At 37.8% G+C, this 13,794-nt stretch overlaps 2 protein-coding genes across 2 annotated transcripts in view; both read left to right on the forward strand.

Annotated features, from left to right (window-relative positions):
* LOC121425907 (zinc finger protein 271-like) overlaps window positions 1-13,794 on the forward strand; it is a 77,254-nt gene that overhangs the window by 37,743 nt on the left and 25,717 nt on the right. Inside the window, exons 7-9 of the mRNA XM_041622014.1 lie at window positions 8,375-8,413; window positions 10,291-10,326; window positions 12,118-12,156. Of these exons, the coding sequence (XP_041477948.1) occupies window positions 8,375-8,413; window positions 10,291-10,326; window positions 12,118-12,156 (114 nt within the window). The remainder of the gene's footprint in view (window positions 1-8,374; window positions 8,414-10,290; window positions 10,327-12,117; window positions 12,157-13,794) is intronic.
* LOC121425909 (gastrula zinc finger protein XlCGF57.1-like) lies at window positions 620-2,342 on the forward strand. The gene has a single exon (XM_041622016.1). The coding sequence runs from the start codon at window positions 858-860 to the stop codon at window positions 2,250-2,252; it is 1,395 nt and encodes a 464-aa protein (XP_041477950.1). The 5' UTR covers window positions 620-857; the 3' UTR covers window positions 2,253-2,342.

Consider the following 13,794-nt stretch of genomic DNA (forward strand, 5'->3'; position numbering starts at 1 on the left):
ATAAAAGGCCTCTTGACTGTCATCTGCGAATACACGCAGGAGAGAGGCTATATAAATGTTCATTCTGTTACAAGGAATTTTCTGAGAAAAGTCATCTGGTTGATCATATTTCAATACATACGGAAGAAAAGCCATATGAATGTCCACTTTGTAAGAGGATGTTTTCTCAACAAAGCAGTCTAACCCTGCATTTCCGAACACACACAGGAATGTCACGAAAAAAGCCATTGGAATGTTCACACTGTTCGGAAAAATTTGCTCAAAAGAGGACTCTTGTTAGTCATTATCAACATTGCCATCAATCCCAAGTTATAAATCCGGTTTTGTCTCAATGAATGATTTTTTCTGGATTCACCCAACACTTGCAGCAATTGCCCCTACCGCCTCCTATCAGTTTGCTCAATTCAGTGCATCCTTCGCCATCAACCCAATCCTCCTGGCTCTCTTCGATTCCTTTTTCTGTCCCCCCTCCCCTCAAACCACCCTCCTTGAACTCAAAGCCCTCCTTGAAACGTGTCTGTCATCCCTCCCGAGCACGCGCCCATACCAACGTAATACATTCACCTTCACCAACCGTTCCACTGTACTGTAATGTTCTGATTGACATTATCAGACTCATCATCTGTAAAGACATAGTCATGTGATGTCAATGTTGTATGAGAGTAACCAAATGAATGACCATACTGTAATGGCCTGATAGATATTATCTGACTAATCATCAGGAAAGAGATAGTCATGCTAATGTCCATGTAGGAGAAATGCCAGGTGAATTACCATACTTGTCTTAATGGCATCTATTTTTTATTTTATTACCAGGTGATTCCATTAAACAAAGGCAAGACCCACAAGGAGAAGGTATGTCAAGTAAACGTGACGAAAATGAATTTGGAGGAAAGGTGCATCGCTGTAAAAAGATTTTCAGCCAAAGAAATGAACCTGCTTACAACTTGAGATCACATCGAATAGGGAACAGATGTTTCTGCTGTCAGAAAGAACTTAAATGTGATGCTCAAAGTCATATGAAAGGAAGGCCAAATGAATGTTCATTTTCTTACGAGAAATTTTCTACGAAAAACCGTCTGTCTCGCCATCTATCAAAAAACAGAGAAAAAAATCCACCTAAATGTTCATGTGAGAGTGGATTTTCTCAGAAGAGGTTTTCAACAAAACATAATCAAAGACACATCAGAGAGGAGTCATATAAATGCTCATGTGAGAAAGGGTTTTCTAATAAGAAATTTCTGACTCAGCATATCAGAACGCACACAGGAAAAAAGCTGTATGAATGTTCATTATGTAAGAAAACATTTGCTCAAAAGAATAGTCTGACCAATCATATCAAAACACACAATGTAGAAAAACCATTCAAATGTTCAATATGTACAAAAAGATTTTCTTGGAAGCTTTCTCTGACCCTTCATCTCAGAACACACACAGGTGAAAAGCCATTTGAATGTTCACACTGTGAAAAAAGGTTTGCTCGAAAGAGTTCGCTGAAACTCCATCTCAGGACACACACAGGAGAAAAGCCATATGAATGTTCACAGTGTATGAAGAGATTTTCTCTTAAATCCTCCCTAACAGATCATCTGCGAATACACATGGGAGAAAAGCCATTTGAATGTTCACACTGTGAGAAAAGGTTTGCTCAAAAAAGAAGTCTGAACCTCCATCTCAGGACACACACAGGAGAAAAGCCATATGAATGTACACAGTGTAGGAAGAGATTTTCTTTTAAATCCTCCCTGACAGATCATCTGCTCATACACACGGGAGAAAGGCCTTACGAATGTTCACACTGCAACAAGAGATTTACACAGAGGAAACAACTAACTTCTCACCTTAGAACACACACAAAGGAAAAACCATACAAATGTTCAATATGTATGAAAAGATTTTCTTGGAAGATTTCTCTGACCCTCCATCTCAGAACACACACGGGAGAAAAGCAGTATGAATGTTCACACTGTATGAAGAAGTTTGCTCTAAAGAGTGATCTGATACGTCATCTCAGAACACACACAGGTGAAAAGCCATTTGAATGTTCACACTGTGAGAAAAGGTTTGCTCAAAAAGGTAGTCTGAAACTCCATCTCAGAACACACACAGGAGAAAAGCCATATGAATGTTCACAGTGTATGAAGAGATTCTCTTTTAAATCCTCCCTGACAGATCACCTGCGAATACACACGGGGAAAGGCCGTACGAATGTTCACACTGTGACAAGAGATTTACACAGAGAAAACATCTAACTTACCACCTTAGAACACACACAAAGGAAAAACCATACAAATGTCCACAATGTAAGACAATGTTTTCTCGGAAAAGTAGTCTGAAATGCCATGTCAGAACGCACACTGGAGAAAAGCCATATGAATGTCCACACTGTATGCAAAGATTTTCTTATAAAAGGCCTCTTGACTGTCATCTGCGAATACACGCAGGAGAGAGGCTATATAAATGTTCATTCTGTTACAAGGAATTTTCTGAGAAAAGTCATCTGGTTGATCATATTTCAATACATACGGAAGAAAAGCCATATGAATGTCCACTTTGTAAGAGGATGTTTTCTCAACAAAGCAGTCTAACCCTGCATTTCCGAACACACACAGGAATGTCACGAAAAAAGCCATTGGAATGTTCACACTGTTCGGAAAAATTTGCTCAAAAGAGGACTCTTGTTAGTCATTATCAACATTGCCATCAATCCCAAGTTATAAATCCGGTTTTGTCTCAATGAATGATTTTTTCTGGATTCACCCAACACTTGCAGCAATTGCCCCTACCGCCTCCTATCAGTTTGCTCAATTCAGTGCATCATTCGCCATCAACCCAATCCTCCTGGCTCTCTTCGATTCCCTTTTCTGTCCCCCCTCCCCCTCAAACCACCCTCCTTGAACTCAAAGCCCTCCTTGAAACGTGTCTGTCATCCCTCCCGAGCACGCGCCCATACCAACGTAATACATTCACCTTCACCAACCGTTCCACTGTACTGGAATGTTCTGATTGACATTATCGGACTCATCATCTGTAAAGACATAGTCATGTGATGTCAATGTTGTATGAGAGTAACCAAATGAATGACCATACTGTAATGGCCTGATAGATATTATCTGACTAATCATCAGGAAAGAGATAGTCATGCTAATGTCCATGTTGTAGGAGAAAAGCCAGGTGAATTACTTTACTTGTCTTGATGGCATTTATTTTTTATTTTATTACCAGGTGATTCCATTAAACAAAGGCAAGACCCACAAGGAGAAGGTATGTCAAGTAAACGTGACGAAAATGAATTTGGAGGAAAGGTGCATGGCTGTAAAAAGATTTTCAGCCAAAAAAAAGAACCTGCTTACAACTTGAGATCACATCGAATAGGGAACAGATGTTTCTGCTGTCAGAAAGAACTTAAATGTGATGCTCAAAGTCATATGAAAGGAAGGCCAGATGAATGTTCATTTTCTTACGAGAAATTTTCTACGAAAAAGCGTCTGTCTCGCCATCTATCAAAAAACAGAGAAAAAAATCCACCTAAATGTTCATGTGAGAGTGGATTTTCTCAGAAGAGATTTTCAACAAAACATAATCAAAGACACATCAGAGAGGAGTCATATAAATGCTCATGTGAGAAAGGGTTTTCTAATAAGAAATTTCTGACTCAGCATATCAGAACGCACACAGGAAAAAAGCTGTATGAATGTTCATTATGTAAGAAAACATTTGCTCAAAAGAATAGTCTGACCAATCATATCAAAACACACAATGTAGAAAAACCATTCAAATGTTCAATATGTACAAAAAGATTTTCTTGGAAGCTTTCTCTGACCCTTCATCTCAGAACACACACAGGTGAAAAGCCATTTGAATGTTCACACTGTGAAAAAAGGTTTGCTCGAAAGAGTTCGCTGAAACTCCATCTCAGGACACACACAGGAGAAAAGCCATATGAATGTTCACAGTGTATGAAGAGATTTTCTCTTAAATCCTCCCTAACAGATCATCTGCGAATACACATGGGAGAAAAGCCATTTGAATGTTCACACTGTGAGAAAAGGTTTGCTCAAAAAAGTAGTCTGAACCTCCATCTCAGGACACACACAGGAGAAAAGCCATATGAATGTTCACAGTGTAGGAAGAGATTTTCTTTTAAATCCTCCCTGACAGATCATCTGCTCATACACACGGGAGAAAGGCCTTACGAATGTTCACACTGCAACAAGAGATTTACACAGAGGAAACAACTAACTTCTCACCTTAGAACACACACAAAGAAAAAACCATACAAATGTTCAATATGTATGAAAAGATTTTCTTGGAAGCTTTCTCTGACCTTTCATCTCAGAACACACACAGGAGAAAGGCCATTTCAATGTTCACACTGTGAGAAAAGGTTTGCTCAAAAGAGTAGTCTGAAACCCCATCTTAGGACGCACACAGGAGAAAAGCCATTTGAGTGTTCACACTGTAAGAAAGCATTTTCCTTAAAATGTAATCTTAACCGTCATGTTAAAACCCACACAGGGAAAAAAACGGCATGAATGTCAGTACTGTGACAAGGATTCTTCTGATAGACATTGTCTCATAATTTTGAATGGACGCGCATTCCGGTATTATTGGTCGTAAGAGGCTGAATGAGCTATCAAATTAATCAGAAGATAATGGACAGACATAAAATAAATGACGACTCGAAGAGGCATACCGATGGTAGGAGCAAGAACGCGCATGCATACCTGCGCGCGCGCAAATTCTTGACATGCTCAAAATGGCCTGAAACGTACCCAAACTTGACCACGGTTGATTTGGAGAATTTTCAAATTTTGACACGCGCGTACGTGCGCGTCGTGACCTTTGCATTACCTTTGTTGACATGTCCTGATGACTTGTCACCTGAACTTGATATGATGCAAATATGGATGATTTTTGATGATTAGTTGCGATGATATGATCAATCATTTAATTTCACAAAATGGCGCCTAGATGACGTCATCATGATTTGATAAGCTTGAAAAGTTTCGTTTCGCATGTCCATAATGATTACCATACATGACATGAAAATCAAGGAAATTGACATGCCCGATATTGAGATAAAGTGGTTACTAGCTTTGGCAATAAAAATAAAGAAAATTCTGACGAATATAATAGGTGATCTGTCATATTCATGACAGACCACCTAAAAAGGGTTAAAAAAAAAAAAAAAAAAAAGAGTCGAGCGAGGTTTGAACCACCGACCCCTGCATTACCAGTCAGGTGCGTTATCCAGTCGACCACAATTGTTTTCGACGGACTGCTTGTGCAAAACGGGAAACTTATTGTCAATGTAAATTTTTCCAAGTCGAAAATTGGCATGATGACAAACCTCTACAAATTCTAGTTTTGAGAGTAGTACAAGCTTTAAAATAAACCAATGGACATATTACCTAAAGGATACATTTTAAGCTAAAACATATTGAAAATTTGGCGAGAAAAGACCAATATTTACGGAATTAGAATCAATTTACATGAGTGTGGTGACATCATGAAACAGAAAACGTTAATTTTTAGTTCCGACGCCATCTTGATGACGTCACGATGTTTTTAAGGGTCAAATGTGTCATGAAATCATATCTCCCATTCATACTCTATTCGAATAGGAAAAAAAAATTGGGGTCAACGGACTCCCTGAAGAGCTACAGTGAATTTTATATAGGCATATTTTTGCCCACTTATGACTTATTTTGCGAGTTTGCACGCGCGTGCAGGCATCTGAAAAAACATGCAGGAGAAAAGCCATGTCAATAACCATTCTGTATATATCAAGATTTGATCGATATCTGTCTAGTCCTATGTAAACATTAATTCTTTGAATGTCAACTCTGTATGAATTGATTTTTATGTGTTTGTAAATATATTTAAATCATTTTTAAGTGTGCAAATCACACCCCCCCCCCATCGGCTATAGGATCTTCCAAAATACATCAGCCTAGATATGGTTAAAGCTACTGTGACATTTCTGGGAGCAAAGTTGTAAATGAAATCTGAGGCCTAGTGATGGAGTGGTGCCATAATCAATGTAAAAGGCAGATAAATTAAAACAAGAAAACTGAAAAATACTGCATGCAAATTGTCCTAACAGGGGTTTTATTTTGATCATCAAAACAGGTTTGTAATTGAAAATCTTATGGAAATTGTAATATGATAATGAAAAGAGTGAGATTTGTTTGATCCAATCCAGTTTGGTGCACCAGTTCTGACAAAATCCACCCGGGGTCTGACAGAACCAGTCAGAGCTAGGTGTGCTTGACTGACCTAGCACCGGCTCGCACTGTTCCGATTGGGTCTTCCTTCCTTGAAAAATAATGGAAAAAAACCATGTTGTAAATAAATAAAGGTTTTTTGCCTGAGGATACAAAGCACTGCTATTATTACCTCGGCTTTAGCTCGAGCTAACATCACTGGCTAGGTGTGCTTGACTGACCTAGCACCGGCTCACACTATTCCGATTGGGTCTTCCTTCCTTGAAAAATAATGGAAAAAAACCATGTTGTAAATAAAGGTTTTTTGCCTGAGGATACAAAGCACTGCTATTATTACCTCGGCTTTAGCTCGAGCTAACATCACTAGCTAGGTGTGCTTGACTGACCTAGCACCGCCTCACTGTATTCCTATTGGGTCTTCCTTCCTTGAAAAATAATGGAAAAAATGCATGTTGTAAATGTCCTGCATGGGCAATGTGACATGGAATGTTGAGTTTTATTTCATTACGTTTCTAACAAAAATTATACTTTGTGAGAGAATGAATGACTGGCATGATAGGGGGATGAATCCAAATTTTTATTTCAGAATATCCAAACAGATTGAGTATTTAAACTTTGAAGTTCAAGGGTCTGTAACACAAACCTTAATAGCAATTATCGTAGAAGATTTTCTTGATAATTGATTGCATTGACTACAACATACAATTAATCGCTAACCTTTGCTTTATGGGACCCTGGACGACATACATGTAGGATTTTTTTTCATTGGAAATCATCAGTTACACTCCATGATCATAAGCAACATTGAGTACTGTTACATGCAAATTGTTTCGCTAGAAGGAGTAGAAAAGGATGATACATTTTGGCTTAAAACTCAGTCAATTTGATTTGAATTTGTACATGAAGTCCTTTTTGCAATCAAATTTTTGGTCTGACATACACTTAAAAAATTTGCATAGCTAGATTTGATAAGTTTGTTTTGCAAGGCTTTTTACAATCGATAATGTCACACCAGTGCATCTGCGACATTATGGCAAGAGCGTCCAACGCATAATGTCGTAGCTTGAACCACTAACGCACAACATTGCAAGTATTAATGCATAATGTCGCAGCGGTATCTGCTTCAGCACTTGAGTTAAATATAAGACATGAAATGTGTTTTCACTCATTAATTTGCGCAAGCTCTTTCATCTGAACATTATTTTTAAACCATAAATAAAACCAAACCAAACCCAAATGCTGGATCCAGCTCACTCCATTGTGTGAAACATTGCAAAAAATGATCATCCAACGCATGATGTCACAATCAATGCATAATGTCGTAGCTGCGACATTATAGGTTGTAACAAGGCTTACCATGTATAAAAAGAAAAAAGGTATTAATCTCAAAATGTGTAGGTCCCCATCTTATTAAGGTGAATCCCATCTTATCAAGGTGAATACAACATGGAATCCAATGGAAAGGGCATTTTTAGCAGTATTTAGTTTGGGTCAAAAAGTAGGTTAAATCTTTACATGACTTGTCACTTTTTTATAGAATCTGAAATGTAAATTTGACTTGTCCAAATGTATACATACAAACCAAGTTTTATTTGTTATGCAATTATAAAACATCATGAAATGGACCCAGTATTGAGGAAATCAGTTAAAGCAATGGTGCTTGACTTATCTGAAATTTTGATTAATGAGACATTTCTAATGCTGATCTTTATTTAAATTATGTTCATTTCATCCAGGGCCCCCATTGCAAAAAAAAAAGTTACTTTGCCATCCAGTGGTAACTACCATGGTAACGATGCTCAGCAGCCAATCAGAATCAAGGATTTCAGTGAAGTTTACATTGGATGGCAAATTTACCATCATACTAACTTTTATGCAACAGGGACCCTGTTGTTACATTGTACTAATTCATATTGTGACAATGTTGTTCATATTTTTAAAGGTTACATTGCACACTTAAAACTAAAATTTGTTCTGTTTTACTATGCCCTTCTATATAACATAGGCCTTGTTTCTTCAATTCAGGACAAAGCTGAAAAACAGAATACCTGTATTCAAATTATGTAATACATGTATGTTTGAATAAATGAAATATCAAAATCGAAGCTTGTTTTGATAGTATTTATTTTCTCTTTTATTACCAGGTGATTCCGTTAAACAAAGGCAAGACTCACAAGGAGAAGGTATGTCAAGTAAACGTGACGAAAATGAATTTGGAGGAAAGGTGAATTGCTGTAAAAAGATTTTCAGCCATAGAAATGATCCTGTTTACAACTTGAGATCACATCGAAAAAAGAACAGATGTTTCTGCTGTCAGAAAGAACTGAAACGTGATGCTCAAAGTCATATGAAAGAAGGGCAAAATGAGTGTACTCTTTCTTACGAGAAATTTTCTGCAAAAAAGCATCTGTCTCTCCATCTACCAAAAAGCAGAGAAAAAAATCCACCCAAATGTTCATGTGAGAGTACATTTTGTCAGAAGAGATTTTCAACAAAACATAATCAAACACACATCAGAGAGGAGTCATATGAATGCTTATGTGAAAAAGGGTTTTCTAAAAAGAAATATTCGCCTCAGCATATCAGAACGCACACAGGAAAAAAGCTGTATGAATGTTCATTATGTAAGAAAACATTTGCTCAAAAGAATAGTCTGACCAATCATATCAAAACACACAATGTAGAAAAACCATTCAAATGTTCAATATGTACAAAAAGATTTTCTTGCAACTTTTCTCTGACCCTCCATCTCAGAACACACACAGGAGAAAAGCAGTATGAATGTTCACACTGTATGAAGAAGTTTGCTCAAAAGAGTGATCTGATACGTCATCTCAGAACACACACAGGTGAAAAGCCATTTGAATGTTCACACTGTGAGAAAAGGTTTGCTCAAACAAGTAGTCTGAAACTCCATCTCCGAACACACACAGGAGAAAAGCCATATGAATGTTTACAGTGTATGAAGAGATTTTCTCTTAAATCCTCCCTGACAGATCACCTGCGAATACACACGGGGGAAAGGCCGTACGAATGTTCACACTGTGACAAGAGATTTACACAGAGAAAACATCTAACTTACCACCTTAGAACACACACAAAGGAAAAACCATACAAATGTCCACAATGTAAGACAGTGTTTTCTCGGAAAGGTAGTCTGAAATGCCATGTCAGAACACACACTGGAGAAAAGCCATATGAATGTCCACACTGTATGCAAAGATTTTCTTATAAAAGGCCTCTTGACTGTCATCTGCGAATACACGCAGGAGAGAGGCTATATAAATGTTCATTCTGTTACAAGGAATTTTCTGAGAAAAGTCATCTGGTTGATCATATTTCAATACATACGAAAGAAAAGCCATATGAATGTCCACTTTGTAAGAGGATGTTTTCTCAACAAAGCAGTCTAACCCTGCATTTCCGAACACACACAGGAATGTCATGAAAAAAGCCATTGGAATGTTAACACTGTTCGGAAAAATTTGCTCCAAAGAGGACAGTTGTTAGTCATTATCAACATTGCCATCAATCCCAAGTTATAAATCCGGTTTTGTCGCGATGAATGATTTTTTCTGGATTCACCCAACACTTGCAGCAATTGCCCATACCGCCTCCTATCAGTTTGCTCAATTCAGTGCATCCTCCATCCTCAACCCAATTCTCCTGGCTCTTTTCTTACACTTACCTCTTCCATTTTTTTTTTGGTTGTCCCCTCCCCTCAAACTACCCTCCTTGAACTCAAGCTGTTCTGTCATCCCTCCAGAGCACGCATCCATACCAACGTACCACATTCACCTTCGCCAACCGTTCCACTGTCACAGTACTGGAATGTTCTGATTGACATTATCCGACTCATCATCTCTAATGACATTTTGATGTCAATGTTGTATGACAATAATCAAATGAATGACCATACTGTAATAAAATAACGTGATAGATGTTATCTGACTAGCCTTCAGGCAAGTGATAGAGTCATGCTTATGTCCATGTTGTAGGAGAAAAGCCAGGTGAATTACCATACTTGTCTTGATGGCATTTATTTTTATTTTATTACCAGGTGATTCCGTTAAACAAAGGCAAGACTCAAAAGAAGGTATGTCAAGTAAATGTGACGAAAATAAGTTTGGAGGAAAGGTGCATTGCTGTATAAACATTTTCAGCCATAAAAATGATCGTGCTTACAACTTGAGATCACATCGAAAAAGGAATAGATGTTTCTGCCATCAGAAAGTACTTAAATGTGATGCTCAAAGTCATATGAAAGAGAAGCCAAATGAGTGTTCTCTCTCTTACAAGAAATTTCCTGCAAAAAAGCGTCTGTCTCGTCATCTATCAAAAAACAGAGAAAAAAATCCACCTTAATGTTCATGTGAGAGTGGATTTTGTCAGAAGAGATTTTTAACAAAACATAAAGACACATCAGAGAGGAGTCATATAAATGCTCATGTGAGAAAGGGTTTTCTAACAAGAAATATTCGCCTCAGCATATCAGAACGCACACAGGAAAAAAGCTGTATGAATGTTCATTATGTAAGAAAACATTTGCTCAAAAGAATAGTCTGACCAATCATATCAAAACACACAATGTAGAAAAACCATACAAATGTTCAATATGTACGAAAAGATTTTCTTGGAACTTTTCTCTGACCCTTCATCTCAGAACACACACAGGTGAAAAGCCATTTGAATGTTCACACTGTGAGAAAAAGTTTGCTTGAAAGAGTTTCCTGAAACTCCATCTCAGAACACACACAGGAGAAAAGCCATATGAATGTTCACAGTGTATGAAGAGATTCTCTTTTAAATCCTCCCTGACAGATCACCTGCGAATACACACGGGGGAAAGGCCGTACGAATGTTCACACTGTGACAAGAGATTTACACAGAGAAAACATCTAACTTACCACCTTAGAACACACACAAAGGAAAAACCATACAAATGTCCACATTGTAGGACAATGTTTTCTCGGAAAGGTAGTCTGAAACGTCATGTCAGAACGCACACTGGAGAAAAGCCATATGAATGTCCACACTGTATGCAAAGATTTTCTTATAAAAGGCCTCTTGACTGTCATATGCGAATACACGCAGGAGAGAGGCTATATAAATGTTCATTCTGTTACAAGGAATTTTCTGAGAAATGTCATCTGGTTGATCATATTTCAATACATACGGAAGAAAAGCCATATGAATGTCCAGTTTGTAAGAGGATGTTTTCTCAACAAAGCGGTCTAACCCTGCATTTCCGAACACACACAGGAATGTCATGAAAAAAGCCATTGGAATGTTCACACTGTTCGGAAAAATTTGCTCAAAAGAGGACAGTTGTTAGTCATTATCATCTTGCCATCAATCCCAAGTTATAAATCCGGTTTTGTCTCCATAAAGGAGGTTTCTGGATTCACCCCACACTTCCAGCAATTGCCCCTACCCCCTCCCTTCACTTTGCCGTATTCAGTGCATCCTTCGCCATCAACCCAATCCTGGCTCTCTTCTTACACTTGCCTCTTCCATTCCTTTTTCTGTCCCCCCTCCCCCTCAAACCACCCTCCTTGAACTCAAAGCCCTCCTTGAAACGTGTCTGTCATCCCTCCCGAGCACGCGCCCATACCAACGTAATACATTCACCTTCACCAACCGTTCCACTGTACTGTAGCGTTCTGATCGACATCCGACTCATCATCAGTATTAAAAGACATAGTCATGTGATGTCAATGCTGTATGAGAGTAACCAAATGAATGACCATACTGTAATGACCTGATAGATATTATCTGACTAATCATCAGGAAAGAGATAGTCATGCTAATGTCCATGTTGTAGGAGAAATGCCAGGTGAATTACCATACTTGTCTTGATGGCATTTATTTTTTATTTTATTACCAGGTGATTCCATTAAACAAAGGCAAGACCCACAAGGAGAAGGTATGTCAAGTAAACGTGACGAAAATGAATTTGGAGGAAAGGTGCATCGCTGTAAAAAGATTTTCAGCCAAAGAAATGAACCTGCTTACAACTTGAGATCACATCGAATAGGGAACAGATGTTTCTGCTGTCAGAAAGAACTTAAATGTGATGCTCAAAGTCATATGAAAGGAAGGCCAAATGAATGTTCATTTTCTTATGAGAAATTTTCTGCGAAAAACCGTCTGTCTCGCCATCTATCAAAAAACAGAGAAAAAAATCCACCTAAATGTTCATGTGAGAGTGGATTTTCTCAGAAGAGATTTTCAACAAAACATAATCAAAGACACATCAGAGAGGAGTCATATAAATGCTCATGTGAGAAAGGGTTTTCTAATAAGAAATATCTGACTCAGCATATCAGAACGCACACAGGAAAAAAGCTGTATGAATGTTCATTATGTAAGAAAACATTTGCTCAAAAGAATAGTCTGACCAATCATATCAAAACACACAATGTAGAAAAACCATTCAAATGTTCAATATGTACAAAAAGATTTTCTTGGAAGCTTTCTCTGACCCTTCATCTCAGAACACACACAGGTGAAAAGTCATTTGAATGTTCACACTGTGAAAAAAGGTTTGCTCGAAAGAGTTCGCTGAAACTCCATCTCAGAACACACACAGGAGAAAAGCCATTTAAATGTTCACACTGTGAGAAAAGGTTTGCTCAAAAAGGTAGTCTGAAACTCCATCTCAGAACACACACAGGAGAAATGCCATATGAATGTTCACAGTGTATGAAGAGATTTTCTCTTAAATCCTCCCTGACAGATCATCTGCGAATACACACGGGGGAAAGGCCTTACGAATGTTCACACTGCAACAAGAGATTTACACAGAGGAAACAACTAACTTTTCACCTTAGAACACACACAAAGGAAAAACCATACAAATGTTCAATATGTATGAAAAGATTTTCTTGGAAGCTTTCTCTGACCTTTCATCTCAGAACACACACAGGAGAAAGGCCATTTCAATGTTCACACTGTGAGAAAAGGTTTGCTCAAAAGAGTAGTCTGAAACCCCATCTTAGGACGCACACAGGAGAAAAGCCATTTGAGTGTTCACACTGTAAGAAAGCATTTTCCTTAAAATGTAATCTTAACCGTCATGTTAAAACCCACACAGGGAAAAAAACGGCATGAATGTCAGTACTGTGACAAGGATTCTTCTGATAGACATTGTCTCATAAGGCATCTGAAAAAACATGCAGGAGAAAAGCCATGTCAATAACCATTCTGTATATATCAAGATTTTATCGATATCTGTCTAGTCGTATGCAAACATTAATTCATTTGAATGTCAACTCTGTATGAATTGATTTTTATGTGTTTGTAAATATATTTAAATCATTTTTAAGTGTGCAAATTACCCCCCCCCCCCACTTTTGCCATATGATCTCCCAAAATACCTCAGCCTAGATATGATTAAAGCTACTGTGACATTTTTGGGAGCAAAGTTGTAAATGAAATCCGAGTCCTGGTGCCATAATGTAAAAGGCAGATGGATTAAAACAAGAAAACTGAAAAATACTGCATGCAAATTGTCCTAACAGGGGTTTTATTTTGATCATCATAACAGGTTTGTAATTGAAAA

The sequence above is a fragment of the Lytechinus variegatus genome, chromosome 13 (genome assembly GCF_018143015.1).
Source record: "Lytechinus variegatus isolate NC3 chromosome 13, Lvar_3.0, whole genome shotgun sequence".
In the NCBI taxonomy this organism is placed as follows: domain Eukaryota; kingdom Metazoa; phylum Echinodermata; class Echinoidea; order Temnopleuroida; family Toxopneustidae; genus Lytechinus; species Lytechinus variegatus.